This window comes from Hyaena hyaena, unplaced genomic scaffold, assembly GCF_003009895.1.
Source record: "Hyaena hyaena isolate Hyena2069 unplaced genomic scaffold, ASM300989v1 scaffold_412, whole genome shotgun sequence".
Taxonomy (NCBI): domain Eukaryota; kingdom Metazoa; phylum Chordata; class Mammalia; order Carnivora; family Hyaenidae; genus Hyaena; species Hyaena hyaena.
Window position 1 is genome coordinate 1,447,827 of NW_024081043.1, and position 25,543 is coordinate 1,473,369.

Below are 25,543 nucleotides of genomic sequence, written 5' to 3' on the forward strand. Positions count from 1 at the left end.
TTCTCTTCAGAATATAAGACTTTATTATCCTTTTCAATTTAAGGTAGAACAACATCTCAGATTAGAGGAGTTCCTTTGCAAGATTACAGGTCTCAAGAATTTTCTATTCTACCTGCCTACCCTTTTCTCTGTTTCTAAATGCATAATGTATTATATAGGATCACACCCGGCTAGTAGGGAGTAACTGAAACAAGAAGGAAGTGACTTCTCTCTCACACAAAAGGCCAGAGGTAGGTAGTTGCAGTGCCTTCCCTGCCTGAACAGCAGCAGTATCATAGGTTTGGAATGACGTTCACACTCAGTACCCGACAGGCCTTGTGGGACTGAACCCAGCGTCAGGCTCACTTCACTTCATAAAACAGCACAGCAGCACAAGGTTTGTTTCAACAGGAGGCTTTACTCTGGCACCCAAGTGTCAGATCAGGTGTAAGGGAACAGGATCATCTGGGTGGGGGCAGAAGCCATGCTGGCTTAGAAACTTCAGGCTCCCCAAGAACCAGTATCTCTTGAAACAGCCACAAATGTAGTTTCCAGGGATCTTTGTAATAAGAACCACAGTGCTCGGGGCACCTGCCTGGCTCAGTCAGTAGAGCATGTGACTCTTGATCTCAGGGTCGTGAATTCAAGCCCCATATTGGGCATGGAGCCTATTTAAAGAAAAGGAAAACAAAAGGAAAGGAAAAGGAAAAAAAAGAAAGAAACAGTGCTTCAGGAAGCCCAGTCCCTATTTTCCAAAGAGCATTTACAGTTGTCATACAGTCTTCCTGGTCTAGATACAGTTTACCAATGAAGGGTCATTTTTAATCATAAACAATACTGCCTGACATCACAGTTGACATTCTATTATCTCATCTAGTAGATTTCTAGAGAAAACAATGCCAAAAGTTAAACTTGAAGTCATTCTATCAAGGAGAAAAAGAAAGGGCTCTATTATTAACCTTCTTTATTCTTGGCAGTCCAGGGCAGCATATCAGGATCCAATCTTCTATTTTGCTGCTCTGCCACTCATGGCTTCTATTTCCAAGGTTACTTTATAGTCCCAAAAGCCTGCTGAAGCTCTAGCCGCCACATCCATGTTCCAGCAGGAAGAAAGAGAAGATGAACTGGCCCATTTCCCTTTATGCCTTAAAGTTTAAGGAAACTTTCCAGAAGCATCTATCACTCAACACTTATAATTCCATGTCACTGGCCACAGCTTAGTCATATGGCCACATATATGCACATACATGGGCACACTGATAACCTGCATAATTCTGGGATTGTTACAAAGTAAAAAAAGAAAAGACAGATATTGGGTCAGGTAATTAGGTGACAGTATGATGGAAGATGCAGGAGAGACTCAAAGAGTGAGAGGAACTTGACCATTACTGGCTTTCAAGAGAAGACGACCATAGCCAAGCAATACAGGCAGCCTCTAGAAGGTGGAAATTGAAATGGTTCTCAGATGATAGCAAGAAAATGGAACACTGATCCTTCAACCCTAAAGAAATGAAATCTGCCAATAACCGAATGAGCACGGAAACAGAGTCCCCCCATTCCCAACCTCCAGAAAAGAATGAGGTCCTGACAACACTCTGATTTTAGCCCAGCCCATGTCAGATAGCTGACCTACACCTGTGTCATTTTAAGCCACTAAGTTTAGTCATTTGTGATGGCTGCAATAAAAAATGTATACACTTACCTTAATAACACTTCCAATTTAAAGGACTTACCAGAGAAGAGTTCCTAGTTATTTATATCTTATTTTTAAAAATTCAATTCATATCTGGTCCTTAATAACTCTGGTTATTAAACTGCACTGTAATTAGAAATGTGTGTATAGTCAACAAAACTAGTAAAATAGTGAACTGAAAAGCTAGAGTCAATTATTTTATATAGAAACTCCAAAAAAGTTTGTTACTCGTTATTATGAGAAACATTTCATCTAGGAGTGAGTTCTAAGGCAGTATCTTGTGTTTCCATAAATACAGAACCTTCTGTCTCAGAAGAAGGGATATCAATAAGACAACCAGAATTCTCTATCTCCAAGTTCAGTGGCTTCTCCTGTTCATAACTCAGGTTTGAATTATCTTTCATTTGAATCTCTTGCTCTTCCAACTCCAAAGGTTTCTCTGAGGCTGGAGCTACCACGTCGTCATCTTCACTCTCATGCAGAAAGCTACAAATCATGTTGGGTCTATAGGAGAAATCATTGTCCTTGATCTGCAGCCATTCCACACCACCTAATAAGGGAGGGTGGGGGGTGGGAGGACAAAACAAGAAACATGAGAAAGGAATCTCAGTTACTGAAGTATATTTCTCTTCAATTTAAATTTTCTTCCTAGGAATACACGTCAAAATAAAACCCCAAGGTAAACCAATGAACATGGTGACCATAACTACTAATTAATAATCATGGAATTTCTATCTAACCTGGGGAATCTTGGAATACCTATAGTGTATGCAACATCAAGATCACTGAAGATGGAATATAGTCAGTATTATACAGTAACTTTATATGGTGACCAACTTTATATGGTAACTACGCTGAGAGTGAGCACTTTGTAACTATAATTATCAAATCACTATGTTGTATACCTGAAACTAATATAATATTGTATATCAACTATACTTCAATTAAAAACTTAAAAAAAGTAATTCAGACAGTAAAAATAAATCACTAAAAAAAAATCACTAAAAGTAATCAACTTCAGTTACTATTCCAAAGCCCTTTTCCTTACCCAACTCATTCTGAGAGATCATTTGAGCTATCACTGCCACCTTATGCCTTATAGAAAATTCTGTCACTTCCGTACAATTTTCTCCTCGGTTTTCAAAATGGATGATACCACTCTATCATCTCGCAATTCAACACACACATGTCATTTTGAGTTGGAACATCCAATGATGAAATAAGACACCTCTCCAAAAAAAACAAACAATGAAACAAAAAATAAAATCTTGAAAAAATTGTCTTCCTTCTCATACTTATAATCAAAACCCTAACCCATCAATGAACTCCCGCATTCAGGAACTGCTTCAACAATGCTAATCATTTTTTTTTTATCCTTATGACCCTTTCAGTCAAATATTTTCAATGGATCCTCATTAATTTCTATAGCAAACCTCAGCTATATCTTCAAAATGGCATTAGTTATCTCTAAGATACCACAAGCTATCTTGCCACCCTGTTCCCACGTCCATCTGCTCCTAGTTACCACCATAAGCTAACTCTTCTATGACTATCTGTTGAACCATCCTTACAGCTGATGCCATGTCTTCTCAGATGTTACTACTATAAAATCTTCTTCTATCAAATGTTGATTAGTCCTTTTGCCTCCAGTCAACTTCAACCATTCTTTCATATTTTGTTTCCTGCAATACCATTATTTTCGTGGTCACCAGATTAAAAACCTATAGATTATTCTGTTATTTAGCTTAATACTTGGCACATAACAGAAACTTAAAATAAGCTGGATGAAACACATGTTGAGTCCCATTCACACATGACTGTTTCAGTGTGATTTACTTTACAGTGCAAACTCCTAGAAGGAGAGGGCCACACCCCCTTTTCTTTTCTTTAAATTTCTTTTTTAACGTTTTATTTATTTCTGAGAGAGAGGCAGCGTGAGCAGGGGAGGGTCAGAGAGAGAGAGGGAGACACAGAATCTAAAGCAGGCTCCAGGCTCTGAGCTAGCTGTCAGCACAGAGCCCAACGCGGGGCTCGAACCCACGAACCGTGAGATCATGACCTGAGCCGAAGTCGGTCGCTTAACCGACTGAGCAATCCAGGTGCCCCAACACAGCTCCATTTCTCTTCTTCTGCCTCCAGCATATTGCCATGTCTGGTGGCCTCCAGAATGGTCCTCAAAGATCTTCACCTTCCTGGTATTCATGTCCTTGTGTCATCTCCTCCCATAATAAACAGGACAGGACAAAAATGACACAAGGTGACTTCTAAGGCTAGTTCATAAAAGATATTGTGGCTTCTGCCTTGTTCTCACAGATCACTTGATCTGGAAGAAGCCAGCTGCCATGCCAGGAGTACACCTGAACAGTACCGTGGGGAGGCAAGGTCCTGAGGCCTCCTGCTAACAGCCGGCATAAACCTGCCAGGCATGTGAGTGAGCCAACTTATTATATTCAGCTGTTCCAGCATTACTCGAGCCCTCAGACCCCTGCAGCCCAGCCAACACACTGATGGCAGCCTCAAGACAGACATCGAGCCAGAACCACCTGGCTAAGCTGATCCCAAATGCCTGATTCACAGAAACTGTGTAAAATATTTTTGTTTTTCTTAAACCATTAAGTTTACAGGTAATTTTTTATGCAGCAATGTATAACCAATATAGCCTTGAGGTAACTGTTTTGTTTGATTAAACAAAATATCCAAATCTTCCCACAGTCAATCTGTTAGATTATTAAAGACTATAGGAAAGGAAATTCTACAACTTCCTGATTTAAAAAAAGAATATCAAAATAATAACTAAGTTGTCTGATATGTATCTGCCTTTCAAGACCATTCTAGAACTTCAAGTACCTCTTCCTGTTATTTTCACATAATGCTAAAAATGGGGATAGTTTTGGGATATACATATTAAGAACAAAGATTTTTTATGCAATTATATGTAATTGGTATAATTAATTTCTACATGATTAATGTACCTTCAAATATTTATTCTTTAAAATATAATAGTAAATCAAGCCACAAATATTCATCACTAGGGCCATGTTTACTAGAGTTTAAAATGTCTTTGAGCAATAAGCTTTTTTTTAACAGTAAATTTTTAAAACCTGAAGTAGAGTTGGCAGCCTCCCAGACCCGCAGCCATGGCCGACATCAAGACGGGCATCTTCACCAAGAACGTATAGAAGCAGCTCAACCGCGTGCAGGAAAAGGGCTACCTCAAGAAACAAGCCAAAGTACACATGGTGGAGAGTCCCAAATACCGCTACAAGTAGGGAAATGAAATAAGCAAATGCTCAACAAGAGACACCATTCGAAGAACACTTCCTGAACAGACAGGCCCTGAACAGTCAGAGAGCCCTCTTTCATACAGCAGAACTCGCAGGGGCAGAGTGTACAACAAGCTTTTAAAATTAACAAGAGATAGAAGGCTAACCAAAATGACAAAACGGAAGAACTCTCCTCCAAAGAAATTCCAGGAAGAATTGACAGCTAAAGAACTGCTCAAAACAAATATAAGCAACTAAGTGAACAAGAATTTAGAACAATACTCATAAAATTAATCACTGGGCTTGAAAAAAGCATGGAGGACATCAGAGAAACTATGGCTACAAACACTATGGAGCTTAAAAATAGGTATGATGAATTTAAGAATGCTATGAGATACATAATAAATTAAATGGAGGCGTCCAATGCATGGATTGCAGAGGCAGAAAGGAGAATAAGTGATTTAGAAGACACAATTATAGAAAAAGAGGAAACTGAGAAAAAGTGAGATAAACTGATCCAGGAATATGAAAGAAGAGTTCGAGAGCTCAGCGATACAATCAAACGGAACAATATCTGTATCATAGGAATCCCAGAAGAGGAAGAGAGAGGGAAAGGTGCTGAAGGAGTCCTGGAACAAATTATAGCAGAGAACTTCCCCAACCTGAGGAGGGAAGTAGACGTTGAAATTCAAGAGGCACAGAGAACTCCCCTCAGACCTAATTTGAATCGATCTTCTGCACGACATAGCATAGTGAAAATGGCAAAATATAAGGACAAAGAGAGAATTTTGAAAGCAGCGAGGAAGAAAAGGGCCCTAACATACAAAGGGAAACCTATCAAGAATGGTGACAGACCTATCTACTGAAACTTGGCAGGCCAGAAAGGAACGGCAGGAAATCTTCACTGTGGTGACAGAAAAAATACGCAGCCAAAAATCCTCTATCCAGCAAGCCTGTCATTCAGAATAGAAGGAGATAAAAGTCTTTCCAAATAAACAAAAATTGAAAGAATTTGTCACCACTAAACAAGCCCCACAAGAAATCCTGAGGGGGACTCTCTGAGGCAAATGTTGCAAGGAACGCAAGATACCAGAGCCACCACCACAAGCATGAATCCCACAAAGGACATAGGATGACTCTAAACCCATATATTTCAATAATAACACTGAATATAAACGAGCTAAATGCTCCGATCAAAAGACACAGGGTAGCAGAATGGATAAAAAAAACAAAATCCATCTATTTGCTGTCTACAAGAAACTCATTTTAGACTGGAGGACACCTTCAGATTGAAAGGAAGGGGATGGAGAAATATCTATCATGCTACTGGAAGTCAAAAGAAAGATGGAGTAGCTATACTATGTCAGACAAACTGGACTTTAAATTAAATACAGTAACAAGGGATGAAGAAGGGCATTATATAATAATTACAAGGTCTATCCATCAGGAAGAGCTAACAATTATAAATGTCTACACACCGAATACAGGAGCAGCCAAATACATAAAACAATCACAAACAGACACAATCTTATCGATAAGAATGTGCTAACAGCAAGGGACTTTAATGCTCCACTTCCAGCAACGGATAGATCAACTAGACAGAAAATCACTAAAGAAATAATGGACCCGAATGACACATTGGACCAGATGGATTTGACAGATATATTTAGAGCTCTACCTCCTGAGGCCATGGAATTCACTTTCTTCTCAAGTGCACATAGCACATTCTCCAAGATAGATCACATACCGGGACATAAAGCAGCCCTCAATAAATATAAAAGAACTGAGATCATACCATGCACACTTTCAGATCACAATGCTATGAAACTCGAAATCAATGACAGGAAGAAGTCTGGAAAACCTCCAAAAACATGGAGGTTAAAGAACACCCTACAAAGAACGAATGGGCCAATCAGGCAATTAGAGAAGAAATTTAAAAATATATAGAAACAAATGAAAACAAAAATACAACAATCCAAACTCTATGGGATGCGGCAAAGGCAGTCCTAAGGGGAAAGTACATTGCATTTCAGGCCTATTTCAAGAAATTAGAAAAAGCACAAGTGCAAAATCTAACAGCTCGCCTAAAGGAACTAGAGGCAGAATAACAAGAGCACCCGAAACCCAGTAGGAATAGAGAAACAGTAAAAATCAGAGCAGAAATAAACAATATAGAAACCAAAGAAACAGTTGAACAGATGAATGAATCCAAGAGTTGGTTTTTTGAAAAAATAAACAAAATTGACAAACCTCTAGCCAGGCTTCTCAAAAAGAAAAGAGACAGCACCCAAATAGACAAAATCATGAATGAAAATGGACTAAATACAACCAAAACCTCAGAAATACAAGCAATTATCAGGGAATACAATGAAAAATTATATGCCAACAAATTGGACAACTTAGAAGAAATGGACAAATTCCTAAACACACATGCACTACCAAAATTCACACAGGAAGAGATAGAAAATCTGAACAGACCCAAAGGAGTGAAGAAATGGAATCAGTTATCAATAATCTCCCAACAAATAAGAGCCCTGGGCCAACGGCTTCCCTGGGGAATTCTACCAGACATTTCAAACAGAATTAATACCCATTCCTCTCAAGCTATTCCAAAAAACAGAAATCGAAGGAAAACTTCCAGACTCATTTTATGAAGCCAGCATCACTTTGATTCCCAAGCCAGAAAGAGATGCAGCAAAAAAAGAGAACTACATGCCAATATCCTTGATGAATACGGATGCAAAAATCCTCCACAAGTTCCTTGCAAATCGAATCTAACAGCACATAAAAAAAATTATCCACCATGATCAAGTGGGATTCATTCCTGCATTACAGGGCTGCTTCAATATTCGCAAATCAATCAATGTGATACATCACATCAACAAAAGAAAAGATAAAAACCATATGATCCTGTCGATAGATTCAGAAAAGCATTTGACAAAATACAGCATCCCTTCTTAATAAAGACCCTCCAGAAAGTCAGGATAGAAGGAAGTTACTTAAACATTATAAAAGCTATCTATGAGAAGCCCTCAGCTAACATCATCCTTAACGAGGAAAAACTGAGAGCTTTCCCCCTGAGATCAGGAACACAACAGGGATGTCCACTCTCACCACTATTGTTTAACATAGTGCTGGAAGTCCTAGCATCAGCCATCAGACAACAAAAGGAAATAAAAGGCATCAGAATCGGCAAAGAAGAAGTCAAACTCTAACTTTTCACAGATGACATGATACTCTACATAGAAAACCTGACAGACTCCACCAGAAGCCTACTAAAACTGATCCATGAATTCAGCAAAGTTGCAGGATACAAAATCAACGTACAGAAATAGGTTGCATTTTTATACACCAACAATGAAGCAACAGAAAGAGAAATCAAGAAAATGATCCCATTCACAATTGCACAAAAACCCATAAAATACCTAGGAATAAACCTAACCAAAGATACAAGAGATCTGTATGATGATAACTATAGAAAACTTATGAAGGAAATTGAAGAAGACACAAAGAAATGGAAAAACATTCCATGCTCATGGATTGGAAGAAGAATCATAGTTAAAATGTCATGACTACCCAAAGCAATCTACACATTCAATGCAATCCCAATCAAAATTACACCAGCGTTCTTCTCAAAACTAGAACAAACTCTCCTGAAATTTGTATGGAACCACAAAAGACCCTGAATAGCCAAAGTAATATTGAAGAAGAAAACCAAAACGGGAGGCCTCAACACCCCAGACTTTAGCCTCTACTACAAAGCTGTCATCATCAAGACAGTATGGTATTGGCACAAAAAGAGACACATAGACCAATGGAATAGAGAACTCAGATCTGGACCCAAAAATGTACAGCCAACTAATCTTTGACAAAGCAGGAAAGAGAATCCAATGGAAAAAGACAGCCTCTTTAACAGATGGTGCTGGGAGAACTGGACAGCAACATGCAGAAGAATGAAACTAGATCAATTTCTCACACCATACACAAAAATAAACTCAAAATGGATAAAGGACCTGACCGTGAGACAGGAAACCATCAAAACCCTAGAGGAGAAAGCAGGATAACAACCTCCTTGACCTCCACCGCAGCAATTTCTTACTTGACACATCCCCAAAGGCAAGGGACTCAAGAGCAAAAATGAACTATTGGGTCCTCATCAAGATTAAAAGCTTCTGCATGGCAAAGGAAACAATCCATGAAACTAATAGGCAACCGATGGAATGGGAAAAGATAGTTGTAAATGACATATCAGATAAAGGGCTAGTATCCAAAATCTATAAGGAACTCACCAAACTCCACACCCGAAAAACACAATCCAGTGGAGAAATGGGCAGAAGACATGAACAGACACTTCTCCAAAGAGGACATCCAGATGGCCAACAGACACATGAAACGGTGCTCAGCATCCCTCCTCATCAGGGAAATACAAATCAAAACCACACTGAGATACCACCTCAAGCCAGTCAGAGTGGCTAAAATGAGTAAATCAGAGGACCCTAGATGCTGGTGAGGATGTGGAGAAATGTGCACCCTCCTACACTGTTGGTGGGAATGTAAACTGGTACAGGCCCTCTGGAAAACATAGTGGAGACTCCTCAAAAAATTAACAATAGAACTCCCCTATGACCCAGAAATAGCACTGCTAGGAATTTACCCAAGGGATACAGGAGTGCTGATGCATAGGGGCACATGTACCCCAATGTTCATAGCAGCACTCTCAACAGTAGCCAAAAAATGGAAAGAGCCTAAGTGTCCATCAACTGACGAATGGATCAAGAAGATGTGGTTTATCTATACAATGGAATACTACATGGCAATGAGAAACAATGAAATCTGGCCATGTGTAGCAACATGGATGGAATTTGAGGGTGTTATGCTGAGCGAAATAAGTCAGGCAGAGAAGGACAGATACCATATGTTTGCACATATAGGAGGTTTAGGAGGAACTTAACAGAGGACCATGGGGGAGGAGAAGGGGAAAAATAGTGGGGGAGAGGGAGGGAGGCAAACCATGAGAGACTCTTGAATGCCAAGAACAAACTGAGGGCAGATGGGGGGGTGGAGGAGATGGGGGGTAATGGGCATGGAGGAGGGCACTTGTGGGGATGAGCACTGGGTGTTATATGGAAACCAACTTGACAATAAACTATTAAAAAAAAAAAGAAAAATCAAGTTTAAAAAAACAAAAAAATTGAAACAGAGTTGACACATAATGTGACATTAGTCTCAAGTGTACAACACAGTGATTTGTAAAGTCTATATATTATGCTGTGCTCACAACTGTAGCTACCATCTGTCACCATACACCATACAACACTGTTACAGTAACACTGACTATATCCCCATGCTGTCCCTTTTATTCGTGTGACTTACTCATTCCATAACTGGAAGCCTATATCTCCCACTTCCCTTCACCCCTTCTGCCCATCCCACCACCCCCTCCCCTCTGGCAACCATCAATTTGTTCTCTGATTTATGGGTCTGTTTCTGCTTTTTGTTTATTCATTTGTTTTGTTTTTCATATTCCATGTATAAATGAAACCATACATTTGTCTTTCTTTCTCTTACTTTACTTATGAGCAATGAGCTTTTAAACTACCAAGTAATTATTTGTTCATGTCCACGAATTTGCACCTGCTACAGGCATAAGAAGCACTAGTTTAAAGTCTCTACTCAGGGATGACCAACAACTAGAGAAGGCTCAGTGGATGCAAATTAAGAATGAGATTTAGGGGCGCCTGGGTGGTTCAGTCATTAAGCACCTGACTTCAGCTCAGGTCATGATCTCACCATTTGTGAATTCAAGTCCCACGTCAGGTGAGCTTGAAGCCCACTTCCGGTGAAAACAAGGCCAACATGGGGTAAAACATGAGCCCTGGATGAGGCATGCTTCTCTCTCTGCCCCTCGCTCACTTGTGCAACCCCACCCCCGCAAAAAAGAATAAGTCTTAGGTCTAAAACCTGTGAGTCCTTCCCTGACACATAGAGCCAACTTCTTCCAGTTGTGAGCTTCTTGGGGAAGATTGCGCCGCTGCCACAAGTTTCCAGACCCTCTGGGATTACACCCTGAGAATACAGATCCTGTCATCCTTACTTACAAAAAAGTTTTAATTAAGGGGATGGGGTGGGTATCGGCTGCTGAATTCCCTAGGGGCTGGAAATCTACCAAGTTTCTTGACAAAGTCCTCAAAATTGTTTCCACACAAAGCAGATAAGAAATTTCTTATATGTCTCTAGTGCCCTCTAGATGAATTTTAAATCTACCTTTGGTACTTTTCACAGTGCACCCTCAAATTTCATATTATGTGGTTATTACTACAAAGTATAGGAAGGTCCTGGAAGCAGTGTGTCATTATCGAAGGCTATGCTAAATCACCTACTTCCTAGAGAACTAAGTGAACTAAGTGAACTAACCTATGTTTTCTTCTCCTTCCTTCTTTTCTGTCAGAAGTGTTCTTGTCATGCTGAGCTTCTTCATTGTATGGCACTTATATTTCAACACCGTTTTATTACTGCCTTCTGTATCACCTAGAACATAAAAAGAACTCAATTATTTTACTGCCAATGCCATCAAACAATCATGTTAAGCCTCAGCAATTCCAGTTCAGGGTCACCTGTGTGGCTTAATTGGTTGAGTGCCCAACTTCAGCTCAGGTGGTTCATGGGTTCATGGGTTCGAGCCCTACATATGGCTCTGCACTGGTAGTGCTGGGCCTGCTTGGGATTCTCTCTCCCTCTCTGCCCCTTCCCCACTTGCACTCTCTTTTTCTCTCAAAATAAATATGTAAACTCAAAAAAGAATTTTTTAAATAATAATTCCAGTTAAAGAGTTAGACTAAACTACTTCCTGTAGAAATAGTGTAGTAAGTTCAAGATTTAACTCATCCCTCCTGCCTCCGGCACAGAGAAGTAACAGATAAAATACATAACACCTGAGGACAAAACTGGACTCAAAAACAACAAACATCTCCAGAGGACCAAAACACAAAGCTGTGAGTGAAATTAAAGCTATAAGCCTGTTAGGCTCTAACCCTAAAGTAGAGAAGTGGGGCCAGGAATCTGGCCTTACAGGGCAATGAGGTCTCAAATTCTACCACTCAAAATGAATCACCAAAGTCAAACTTACTACCTGCAGCCAAAGACTGGAGTGAGGACATTACCAATCATGAAAGAAAGCTCAGAAAAAAACCTGCTGCCAACTTGCTGCCTGGGGGTACAGCTTTCTAGGAAACTGTGGGCGCAGGCAAGAGGGATGATATGGCTCTGAGCTACAGGAGGCAAGCACACTAAAAATGTTCACATGCTATTATGTGAGTGTAACTGACATTACGCTTTAGAAAGAATCACAGCCATACCTGTTTGGCTGAACCACATGAAACTGTCCACATTCAGTCCAAATTGGTCACTTCATATGGTTAAACCTAACTCACACTTGGCAATCTAGTAATTCCATTTCTAAGTGTATACTTGAGAGACATTTTTACATATAAGGAGACACAAACATACTCACGGCCGCATTTTTGTACTGAGTTAATATGTATAATTAAGATCAGTGGTTCTGGACCAGACAACCTGGGTTCATATCCTGACTGTCTCACTTCAGGAATAACAATAACCTTGGGAATGTTACTACCTCTCTGTGCTTCAGTGTCTTCAAATATAAAATGAAGACTACAATGGTCTCTACCTCACAAATGTGAAAAGGATTAAATGAACTAATATATGTGGCATTTAGAACAGTGCCTAACACATAGAAGGCTTCAATAAATTCTCAGAGTTAATATTTAATGGTAAAACTAGAAGTGATCAACCTGTCCAGTAACTAGAGAATAAATGGTGATATGGTCACAAATAGAATACTAAGCAACAGGGAAAAGAGAATTATACATACCAATATGTATAAACCTCAAAACCTATCTATAACAGAAAAGGGTTATAGAATATAGAAAGCTCTAGAATGGTAAAAACTAATTTGACAATAAACTCTTTGTAAAAAAAAAAAAAAAAAAAAAAAAAAAAAAAAAAAAAAAAAAAAAAAAAAAAAAAAAAAAAAAAAAAAAAAAAAAAAAAAAAGAAAGAAAGCTCTAGAATGATACAGGTAATTTATATCAAGTTTGAAAATATACCCCAAAAAAGCTACTTATTGTTTATGGATACACACACACACACACACACACACACACACACACCCCCCACACACGCCAAAACCAGATACAGGAAAGAAAAACATCAAATTCAGGATAGTGATTATCAAGACAGAGGAAGGGACATGTTTAGAGAGGGGTATACAAGAGGCTTCAAATGCATCTGGTATGCTTTTTAACTATATGGCAAAATGATAGGATTTGATACAGCTAGACAACGGATACATGAGATGTTTAAATTTAACATTCACTGTATTTAAGTTTGTAATATTTTATAGTAAAAAGATTTGAGTCAGCACTGCCAGCACTTACCATGTTCAACATTTTCTTCAAAGATGACACAGGTCCCAAGAGTGTCTGCAGAAAAGTTGAAGGCAATTTGTTGAGAAACAGCAATGACTTTCTGTGAAAAGCATATACAAAAAGAAGTTTCATTTATCTGACATCCTCCTACCTTCATACTCTCCAGCAAAGACATAACTGTCTACTTGCAGAATGGGCCTCTCGGTGTCAATTCCCTGCAACAGAACACAGGATCACAAAAAAAATCATCATTAGTAAAAGCCTTACAGGGCTGGGTGAAATGGGTGAAGGCAGTCAAAAGATATAGACTTTCAGTTATAAAATAAATAAGTCCTGGGAATGTAATGTACGGCATGGGGACTCTACTTAATAACACTATATTGTATACGTGAAAGTTGCTGAGAGTAAATCTTAAAAGTTCTCCATTTGCAACTACGTGGATGGAACTAGAGGGTATTATGCTAAGCGAAATTAGTCATAGAAAGACAAATATCATATGACTTCACTCATATGAGGACTTTAAGATACAAAACAGATGAACATAAGGGAAGGGAAGCAAAAATAATACAAAAACAGGGAGGGGGACAAAAACATAAGAGACTCTAAAATATGGAAAACAAACAGAGGGTTACTGGAGGGGTTGTGGGAGGGGGGATGGGCTAAATGGGTAAGGGGCATTAAGAAATCTTTTTTTTTTTTTTTAATTAATTTTCCAGTGTTTATTTTTGAGAGAGAGAGACAGACCAGGGAGAAGAGCACAGAGAGGGAGACACAGAATCCAAAGCAGGCTCCAGGCTCTGAGCTGTCAGCACAGAGCCTGACAGGAAGAATGAACTCATGAACCATAAGATCATGACCTCAGCCGAGTCGGACGCTCAATCAAGTGAGCCACCCAGTCACCCCAGGAATATACTCTTGAAATCATTGTTGCACTATATGCTAACTAACTTGGATGTAAATTTTTTAAAAATTATTACTAAAAAGGGGCGCCTGGGTGGCTTAGTCGGTTAAGCGTCCGACTTTCGCTTAGGTCATGATCTCGCGGGCCGTGGGTTCGAGTCCCGCGTCGGGCTCTGTGCTGACTGCCAGCTCAGAGCCTGGAGCCTGTTTCAGTCTGTGACTCCCTCTCTCTCTGACCCTCCCCTGCTCACGCTGTCTCTCTCTCTCTCTCCTAGAAATAAATAAAACAATAAAAAAAAATTATTACTAAAAAAAAAAGTTCTCATTACAATGGGGTGCCTGGCAGGCTCAGTCTGTAGAGCATGTGACTCTTGATCTCGGGGTCCTGAGTTCAAGCCCCACGATGGGCATAAAACTTACTTAAACAAACAAACAAAAATTCATTGTAAGAAAAAATATTGTAACTGTGTGTAGTGACGGACGTTAACTAGCCTTCTTGTGGTGATCATTTTCCAGTACATACAACTGTTAAGTCATTATGTTGTACTCCTGAAACGTAACGTTATATGCCAATTATAGCTCAATTAAAGCCAAAACAAGAAAGAGCGCTCAATATGGAACCTTGTGGCCAAGGAGGGTGACTTCCACAACTGAGGAACCTCTGGAGCTTGTCCTTGCAAGTATAAGATAAGCTAAAAACGCTCCGATCACAGCAGTTACAACCTGAAGAACACGTAATTCTCAAGCAGTAACGTGTATTCCAATCAACATTCTCCTCAAGTTAAGGTAAGAGCAGTTTTGTCCACAGTAGCTCCAAAGATTTTTAAAGTGATGAAACAGATGGTAACTTGCGCCATCATAGCTCAAGTCAACAGCAGAGCTTGAGAGGTCTTTTCTCCCTTCTCCAGGCGGTCGGCGTGCATACCTGAACTGTCTTCACCGTTTTCTCTCCCCCACTAACTGAAACAATGTTTTTTTTTCTTCAAAATATATTGTTCCATATCAAAATGCTACCTGCTCTGAATCTTTCCTAACTCTCTCCAGCCACACATTCATTCACACGCTCAAGCTGAGTGTGGCATTTTCTCCCAGGCCCTTTGTACTCACATGTAATTGTCCTTAGAATTCACTGCTTTGCAACAAGGAATAGATCTCTGGGGATCTGTATTTCACGCATCCTTGTTTAAACGAAAGAAAATGTACAAAAACCCTCCAATTCTAGCAGACTCACCAAAATCTTGCATTTATTTTCACATTTTGATAGAAAGTCTGAGTCAATAATGCCGGACAACTCCACCAGAACCAGCTGCTCCTGGTGGGACAAAGAGGAGTTAACAGGCTAGCACGGGCGAGTGCAGGAAGAGGCAGTTAACAAGAGAAGCCAAAAAGCCCCACCGCAACCATCCCAACCTTTGTGAACACGGCGTCCTGCTTCCGACCAGAGGAGGCGAGCGACGTTACCTACGGTAACCTCCTCTCCTTCCCCATTCTAACGGCCGGGCCCGCCCTCCTGGCTTCGCGCGCCGGGGACTCGCCCTCCCGCCGGCCGCATCCCGACTCCATGCCCCACACGCCGCCCCCGCCGCACAGGCCGCCGCAGTGCCACTCACGGCGTCCTCTTCTTCTTCTTCGTCCCCCCGGCTCCGCTCCCCGGTCGCCGCCATGACACCGCACCTTTTCGGAACCTCCGAGTCACAAGCCACGCCCTCCACGGCCGCCATCTTGAGTACGGGCGGCAGCTCCGCGGTTCGACTGCCGCTCAGACCCGGCGGACTGCTCCTGCCAGCACGCGAGATGGCCGCCCCCCGTGGCCACGTGGAAGTCCGGGCCGGGCCTCCTGCGTGTTCCTCTGTCGCGAGCCCGCGCTGGGCTCCCGGCCGCGGCCGGCCTGCGACCGAAAACGCCCTCAGGCTCCCGGCCCCGGGTTAGGGGAGAGAACCGGGGAGGGAGAGAGGATAAAGCAGACGCGAGCGAGGAGACCACTTTGTGGGAGGGAAACGGGAGAGGCCTCGCTATGGCCCGAGCCTACATTTCTTGGAAAGAAATTCGTAATAACGTGTGAGCACTACGGCTCAGTTCAAGTTCTCCGTGAGCCGAATTAAGGGCACATTTCGATGTAGCACATAACGAGCGCGCGCTGCGCGAAAAGCCGCGCTAGGAAGTGGGTTTGGGAGGCTGCAAGGGATCTAAACTAGGGAAAGGGACTTAATCCACTTAACAGCTAATCAGATAGATCGCCGGGTCTGGAAGACAAACATTGTTCAGGGAATACACAGACGTGGGGAAGTTGAGTTTTGAACAGAATTTTAATTCATCGTCGTTTTTCTGATTATAAGATACACGATCTTTGTGAGACTGGGTGATCTAGCTCCAAAAAGCATGAGCTTTGGGGTCTGATACTTGTCCATTTCAGCTTCATTTTTAGCAGCAAAATCTTAGGCAAGTTAGTTATTGTAAGGATTAAATGAGACAATACATGCAAAATAAATTTAGCTGGTATTGGGCATATACTTAGCACTGAACATACCTTTTATCTGTATATTTTTAAAATATACAAAATTTTAGAGTATATTTATATTTGAGAGTGGAGAGAGGGAGGCACAGAATCTGAAGCTGGCTCTAAACTCTGAGCTGTCAGCCCAGGGTCCCAAGTGGGGCTGGAGCTGGAACTCAACAAACCGTGAGATCACGGCCTGAGCTGAAGTCAGATGCTTAAGGGACTAAGTCACCCAGGTGCCCCTGGAGTATTGACTTTAAAATTTTTTTTAATTTTTAATGTTATAAAATAATAATGTAATAAATAAATTAACATCTATTTATTTTTAAGAGAGCACAAGCAGGGGAGGTACAGAAACAGAGGGAGACGCAGAATCTGAAACGGCTCCAGGCTCTGAACTGTCCACACAGAGCCCTACTGCAGGGCTGGAACCCACGAAACCATCAACGGTGAGATCATGACCTGAGTTGAAGTTGGACGCTTAACAGACTGAGCCACCCAGGCACCCCATAAAAAACACTTGGGGGGGAAGGGGTCATGATCTCAAGGTTTGTGGGTTCGAGCCCTGAATTGGGTTCTCTGCTGTCTGCATGGAGCCTGCTTTGGATCTTCTGTTTCCCTCTCTCTGTCTCTCCTCTGTCTCTCTCTCTCTCTCTCTCTTTCTCTGCCCCTCCCCAGTTCGCGTTCTCTCTCAGACATAAACATCAAACATATATATATCCTTCCAGTTTTTTTAATTATAAACACTTTTTTTAAGTGGTCAATTTTTATGTTTTAAACTTGTTTGCTCACCATATACAGTATCATGGATGTTTTCCCAAGTTTTCCATGGTTAAATACAGATCTACATCATAATTTTTAGTAACTGCGTAGTATTTATTGTGTAATATTGACATTACACAACACTTGGGGCACCTGGCTGGCTCTGTGAGTGGAGCAACCCGCTCTTGATCTCAGAGTTGTAAATTTGAGCTCCATGGTGGGTTAGCGATTACTTAAAATCTTTAAAAAATATATTACACAACACTTTGGTTAACGTCTTTGTACTTTTTTACCCAGTTGCCCCATTAAAGAAATAGGATAGCATAGCTTTAAAAAAAAAAAAAAAGAGCACTTGGCTTGTTAGAAGTTGTAGATATGGGGCTCCTGGGTGGCACAGTTGGTTAAGCACCCAACTGCAGCTCAGGTCATGATCTCATTGTTTGTGGGTTTGTGGGTTCAAGCCTCGTGTTGGGCTCTGCGCTGACATCTCAGAGCCTGGGGCCTGCTTTGGATTCTGTGTCTCTCTTTTTCTGCCCCTCTCCCCTGCTCAGGCTGTCTTTCAGAAATAAAGCATTAAAGCAAATTCATTTTAAATTGCAGATTTGAATTCTAGCTCTGAAATGTAATAATTGTGATCTGGGACAAGCTGCTACACATTCTAAACCTCAGTGTTCTTATTTATTAAATGAAGACAAAAATATTTTATACTTACTGTATATTTGAAGATTAGATCATGTTGTATCTGAAAGTGGCTTGTTGGGGTGCTTGGGTGTCTCATTCATTTAAGCATCTGACTCTTAGTTTCGGCTCAGGTCATGATCTCACAGTTCATGGGTTTAAGCCCCGCGTTGGGTTCTGTGCTGATATTCTCTGTCTTCCTCTCTTTGCCCCTCCCCGGCTCGGGCTCTCCTTTTCTCTAGCAAAATGAATAAATAAACTTAAAAAAAAAAAAAGTGCCTCGTATACTGAAAAATTACACAAAGCATCAGATTTTATTAGGGTAAAAGGGAAGATAATGAGAAGGACAATCCAAGCCGAGGGAACAGCAGACACAAAGGCTTGAGGAATAAGAAATGTGTGTTTTGCAAGGTCAGTTTAACAATTCAAGATGTCCCTTTCAAATAAAAAGCCTCATACTTTATTTTTTAAATATTTTTATTTAAAAAAAATGTTTTTAATGTTTTTTATTTATTTCTGAGAGAGAGACAGCATGAGCAGGGGAGGGGCAGAGAGAGAGGGAGACACAGAATCTGAAACAGGGTCCAGGCTCTGAGCTGTCAGCACAGAGCCCGACATGAGGCTTGAACCCACGAACCGTGAGATCATGACCTGAGCCGAAGTTGGACGCTTAACCAACTGAGCCACCGAGGCGCCCCAAAAGCCTCATACTTTAATCAAGGTTATTCCTCTATACTCTTAATGAAGTAATTATTATTTTTATTTATTTTGAACAATTTACAAAAGGATATGGAATGAGAAGTTATCTTTCCATCCCTGTCCCCCAACATCCTCTTTCTAAAGGCAACTATTTTTACCCATTTTTTACATATCCTTTTAGAGATATTCTATGTATTTACAAAAACACGTATACAAAATCTGTAAAGTAATTTTAACATTATAACAGAACACACAGACTAGAAAACCATTCCCTTGGGAGGAAAGGAGACATTATAGTATTGGCTTCATGGCCTAGAGCTCATGCCCTTTGAAAATTAAAGTTTGAAACATCTTGGACAGTAAAACAGATATTTATTGGGCAGAATAACCTATTCTATTTGAAAGAGGGAGAAAAAAAAGACTTTTAATGATTGGGAGGAATTTCAATGGTTTGTAACTGGAGTCCATTTTTTTTTTTACATTTTTTTTTGAGTAATCTCTACATCTAATGTGGGGCTCAAATTTATAGTCTTGAGATCAAGAGTCTCATGCTCTACTGATTGAGCCAGCCAGGTGCCCCTGGAATACATTTCTTTTTAAGCTTATTTATCTATTTTGAGAGAGAGAATGTACAAGTGGAGGAGGGGCAGAGAAAGAGAGATTGAATCCCAAGCAGGCTCTGTGATGCCTTTGCTGATCCTGACTTCTGAACTCAAACCCACGAACATGAGATCATGACCTGAGCTGAAATCAAGAGTTGGATGCTCAACCCAATGGGCCACCCAGGCGTGTGCCCCTTAACCCACCCCTGTCCCCCAGAGTTCATTCTTAATTGTTCTATTTTCAGGGTCCTGACTGGCTCAGTCAGTAGAGCATGTGACTCTTGATTTGTGGGTTTTGTAGTTCAAGCCCTATGTTGGGCATAGAGCTTACTTTTATATATATATATATATATATATATAAAATACATTCTATTCTCAATCCTAAAAAAGATAAAAAGTCTCAGATCCCCGCTTAAAGAGACTAAATTATCTTTACTTAAAAATGGAAGCAATAGGGTGCCTGGCTGACTCAGTAGAGCTAGAGCATTCCATCGGACTCATGATCTCTTTCTGTCTCTGCCCCTCCTCCACTCATGTATGCTCTCTCTCTCTCTGTCTCTGTCAAAAATAAATAAATTTTTTAAAAAATAGAAGTAATAAATCAAAGGTGGCAGATCTATACATGGAATTTTATTTGCCAATAAAAAGGAATGCAGTACAGATACATGCTACAACATGGATGAACTTGAGAGCATTACACCAAGGAGGCAGACACAAAAAGCCACAGCTTAAATAATTCCATTTATTTATTTATTTATTTATTTTTATTTTTTTATTTTTATTTTAAGTAATCTCTATGCGCAGTGTGGGGCTCTGAAACTCAAAATCCTGAGATAAAGAGTTGCATGCTCCTCTGAGCCAGCCAGGTGCCCCTCGAATGCTTCCATTTACCAGAGATGTCCCCCTAGGCAAGCCTATGGAGAGAAAAAGTAGATTACTGGTTGCCAAGGCCTGGGGGCTGGGGAATGACTGCGGCTGGGTGTGTGGTTTGTTTGAGGGGTGATGAAAATATTCCAGAATTACTGGTGATGAGCGCACAACTCTGTGAATACACTAAAAACCACTGGGTTGTATATATACTTTAAAATAGTGAATTCTATGGTATGTCAGTTATATTTTGATATAGCTGCTGTTAAAAATGACAATAATAGAAGCTGCTAGTTTTAAAAGGAACAGGGAAGAAAAATTGCTTAGATGATTAAGGAAAAATCCTTGAAGGCCACCTCAGGGCCAAACACTATGGCAGCTGCATAGCAGAGATATAATTTGGCCCCAGATCCAAAAAGATGGCTAAAGGACGATACTAGAGGAGGCTGGGGGGAGTTGGTAAGGGTCAAATGTCATTTGCTTGTTTTAACACTTTAAGCCTTATGACGGTCTCGAGAGATAATTATTATGAAGAATGATGTTCAAAATATGTAACTTACTATTTAACAGGATGACAGGAAAATTTAGTCTCCATCCATTTTCTTTCCTTTATACTCCCAGATATTACACCCTATTTGGAGAGAACTTTCCAGTCTTCAGCCCATATTGGTTACCCCTGAAATTCCCATGGCTGAAGTCACACGGATCCTTGAAAGGCAGGGACTTTGTTTTCCAGAGCATGGGACTCCCCGCTGTGTTTGGAAACCTTGATGTTGAGAGGGCTAGCCTTTCTAAGTGCAGTACAGTACTTGGCACCTGTCCAGGGCACTGTGAGGGGAATGAGGACACACAGTTAACACTCCTTCCCAGCCTCCAGTTTTGAATAAAGGCACCCCCTCCCCTTTTCCTTCTCTGACATTTAGCATAATTTCTTCAGGGAGCTCAAGACTAACAATGGACAGGGAAAGGCCTGGTCTTCAAGCAGCTTCAGCTTTACATTCGTTAGATATCCAGGACAACGGACTACAAATGGCCTGGCTACCTGCTTGGAAGGGATAAAGGGGGAAATGGAGGGCATTAGTATCTCCATAAAGTACCCTGTCATATCACTAACATCTTTTCAGAAATATCAAATCTTATCTTGTTGGTTATAAGAGTCAAAGAAATCTGCTCACATAATTGTAACCTGTGAGCCTAAGAGCTCAAAGTGCTAACTGAAAAGAGATTTGGTGGCAATGACTTTCTGGGGCTTTGCAAGAAGGGAGGGGAGGGGGGAATAGAAGATAATGGTCTAGTTTCCTTCAGTCCGATAAAGGAAGAAAACGCCTTTCTAAGTGTTCTAAATAATGAGGTTCTACTGTTAAGAAGTAACAAAATGAGGGAAAATTCATAAGTTGGTTTAGAAAGAGCCATGTTGGAGACAAATTACATGATTTTCTACAGCCACATTTAGAGCAAATAGAGAAAAATCTATGGAATTTGGTTTGAAAGGCCAATTGATTTTAATTGCAGTTAATAAGAGGAGTCTTAGGAAAAATCCGAAATACAACTTTTTAAGGAAGGTAAATAGGCTATTGTGCTCAATATTTAAAAGCCTGCCACTAGGAGGAGACAAATGAATTAAAAATTGTTTAATTGGCTCTTCTTCCTTCAGCACACATTTTCTTAATTGAGAAGTGCCTGTATGAAAAATACATTTAGTAGCAGAATTCTAGTAAAAAAAGACTTTAGTGGAGGATGAGGGCCTAGGGGATGGAGGGAGATGGGGAGGCTGTGAGTGAGTATTAACATTTGTCTTCAAAATGAACATGGGCACCTGGCTGGCTCCATCTTTATCTCAGGGTTGTGAGTTCAGGTCCCATATAGGGTGTAGGGATTACTTAAAAATAAAATCTTAGCGGGGAAGCCTGGGTGACTCAGTCGGTGGAGTGACCAACTCTTGGTTTGGGCTCAGGTGGTAAGCTCCTGGTTCATGAGTTCAAGCCCCACATTGGGCTCTGTGCTGATAGTGCAGAGCCTACCTGGGATTCTTTCTCTCCCCTCTCTCTCTGCCCCTGCCCCACTTGTGCTCTCTCTCTCTCTCAAGACAAATAAACTTTAAAAAAATGTTTTTTTAATTAATTTAATTTAATTTAATTTAATTTAATTTAGGGGCACCTGGGTGGCTCAGTTGGTTAAGTATCCAGCTCTTGGTTTTGGCTCAGGTCATGATCTCGTGGTTGGTGGGTTGGAGTCCAGCATTGAGCTCTGCATGGGCAGTGCCAGTCCTGCTTGGGATTCTTTCTCTCCCTCTCTCTTTGCCCCTCCCCAACTCACTCATCTCTCAAAACAAATAAACTTAAAACATATGTATAAATATAATCTTGAAAAAAGAACAATTTACACTTAAATAATAGTTTATATTACATTAAGTTCTTTAAAAAATATATCTATTATCTTACTTTGTTTTAGATCTGAAAACTAAGTGCTAGGTCAGTGGTCCCCAGCTGCATCAGAATCACCTAGGGTGGGGTGCCTGGGTGGCTCAGTCAGTTAAGCATTTGACTCTTGATTTCATCTCAGGTCATGATCTCACTGTTCATGAATTCGAGCCCTGCATCCCGCTCCACAAGATTCTCTGCACTTGGGATTCTCTCTCCTTCCTCCCTTTCTGCCTCTCTCTTTTCTCTGACCCTCCCCCACTCTTGCTTGTGTGTGCTCTCTCCCTCTCTCAAAATAAATGAATTTTTAAAAAAAGAATCATCTGGAGGGCTTGTTAAAATGCTAATTGCTCAGCCCCATGCCCAGAGTTCCTGATTCAGCCAACCTGGTATAGGACAGGACAGAATGTATGCCTTTTTTCTTCCTTCCTTCCTTCCTTCCTTCCTTCCTTCCTTCCTTCCTTCCTTCCTTCCTTTTTCATTTTATTTTATTTTAGAGAGAGAGAGAACTTGAGTGAGGAGAGAGGGAGAGAGAAAGGGAGAGAGATGGGGTGGGGGGCGGGAAGAGACAGAGGTTCAATGCTCAGCACAGAGCCTGAAGTGGGGCTCGATCCCACAACCCTAAAATCACAACCTGAGCCAAAACCAAGAGTTGGACACTCCACCAGCTGAGTCACCCAGGCACTCCAGAATATATGCATTTCTAACAAGTTCCCAGGTGATTCTGGGAATCATAGCTAGTTCTGACTATGGAAGGAAGCCATTTGCCAACACCCAGATTAAATTAAATATTGAGAACATAACTAAAATACTTGAATTTGCAAAATAGTATCAGAAATAAGGTTCAAATTATCATTTTTTGAGGGCTTTGAATTCTAAAGAAAGCAGTTGAAACTTAACTTGGTAGCTATGTGGCACTTTTGGAAACTCCGAAGTGTGTTAGGCAGTCGTGAAGTGAAATGGCACATAGACTGAGTGAGGGCAGAGAGGCCAGGCAGAGTCCGCAGAAGTCCTTCTCAGACCCGGACACAGGTCCCCTATATGAAGCTCCTGATAAGCCGAAGCTTTTCTCAGAATATCCATTTGGCTCACTGACAAATAACTAAGAGCTTCTTTTATTTTTATTTTTTAAGAGACAGAGAGAGAGTGAGCATGAGTCAAGGAGGGGCAAAGGGGGAGGGAGGGAGGGAGAGAGAGAGAGAGAGAAAGAATCTGAAGCAGGATCCATGCCCAGCACAGAACTCAGTGCAGAGCCCAGACACAGGGCTTGATCTCACAATCATGAAATTATGATCTGAGCCCAAATCCAAGGCCAGATACTTAACCGACTGAGCCACCCAGATGCCACAACCTGCCTAATTTTTTAAAGATAACAGGAGTCTACCAAGAAATTTCTCCAAAGTGGGTAGAGGAAGATTTAAAAGCTGCTAAGGGCTGTAATCCTGAAAGATACCTTCCTCCTCACCCTTTATATTTTCTCTGCTATTAGAGGTACTTTTTGGAAAAGTTTGAGAAATACTGATGTAGGTCAAAAATCAATGACAGTTTGGAACACCATGATGACATCTGTGGTTAAAGAGCCAAGTTCAGCAACCCCTGTGATGGGTGGCAGAATCTGTAGAATTTGGCTTCTAATTAGAGGGATAGGATGAGGGGAAGGGAGAGAAGAAGAATCAAGAGAAACATCTAAGTTAGTGTGAGTAAGAGCCTGGATGACTGGTTAAGTAGGAGTTGTTTTTTGTTTTGTTTCTGTTGTTGTTAAGACCCAAGAAAAACGCGAGGAGGAGCTTGTGGAGGGACAAGGCTGGCTTTAGGCACTGAACTTGGACCAGTTAGGTGGAGCTAGTGCTAATAGTTGAAATGTAGTCTTGGAACTCAAGAGGGCTTAGGGGGTAAATTCTAGAGGTATTTTTTATTTGTTCATTCATTCATTCATTCATTCATTCAGATTTTCTTCTTAAGTAATTTCATCACCCATCATGGGACTCTGACTCACAATCTTGAGATCAAGATTAACCGCTCTATGGACTGAGCCAGCCAGGCACCCCCAGGGGTGTTTTCATTAAATGAACAAACAAACAAGAACAAAAAAAACCCAACACTGCAGCTTTTCCCTAAAATCTGGTCCTAAGAAGTTTCAGATAGGTCGGTTCCTCAAGGGAAAGGATAAGAGGTCATGATAGAAAGGAAATATCAGTGTGGGAAAAGAAGCACTTAAATATTATTATTGTTTATTTTTTAAATGTTTATTTATTTTTGAGAGGGAGAGAGAAGGAGAGAGAGAGACAGAGCACGAGCAGGGGAGGGACAGAGAGAAAGGGAGACACACAATCTGAAGCAGGCTCCAGGCTCTGAGCCCAATGTGGGGCTTGAACTCATAGCCATGAGATCATCACCTAAGCCGAAGTCAGAGGCTTACCCAACCAAGCCACCCAGGTGCCCCAAGCATTTAAATATTATTGACTTAAAAGCACAAAGTTTAAAGACATTACAGTGTTTAGTTTAAGGAGACGGGCAAAGGGAGCCAACAGACAAAGCATCAGAAGCTCTCAGGGAGAAGGTAATCTGGCACATGGGGCAGTGGGGAGGTGGGGGTGCGATGGTGGTTCGGAACAGGAAGGTTTTCTGTATTCAGGTACAAAGAGATAAGACCCCGGATTGGGCACTGACTGAGGAAGGTAAAAAGGGTCAGAGACATTCCAGGTGAAAAGCAATAGGACCTAGGAGACTGCCTAA

The 25,543-nt window shown here is 40.9% G+C and overlaps 1 protein-coding gene across 2 annotated transcripts; it reads right to left on the bottom strand.

Moving 5' to 3' along the window:
- On the bottom strand, window positions 1-16,035 carry GTF3C6 (general transcription factor IIIC subunit 6). Of its 2 annotated transcripts, XM_039252224.1 has the most exons (6): window positions 15,893-16,034; window positions 15,514-15,594; window positions 13,534-13,597; window positions 13,392-13,436; window positions 11,350-11,463; window positions 1-2,222 (listed from the first exon to the last, which is right to left on the bottom strand). In XM_039252224.1, the coding sequence occupies exons 1-6, from the start codon at window positions 16,001-16,003 to the stop codon at window positions 1,921-1,923; spliced, it is 717 nt and encodes a 238-aa protein (XP_039108155.1). In that variant the 5' UTR covers window positions 16,004-16,034; the 3' UTR covers window positions 1-1,920. The 2 variants fall into 2 exon arrangements, with proteins under 2 accessions (XP_039108155.1, XP_039108156.1); XM_039252225.1 differs by lacking the exon at window positions 15,514-15,594 and having other exon boundaries at window positions 15,893-16,035.
- Window positions 16,036-25,543: the final 9,508 nt, after the last annotated feature.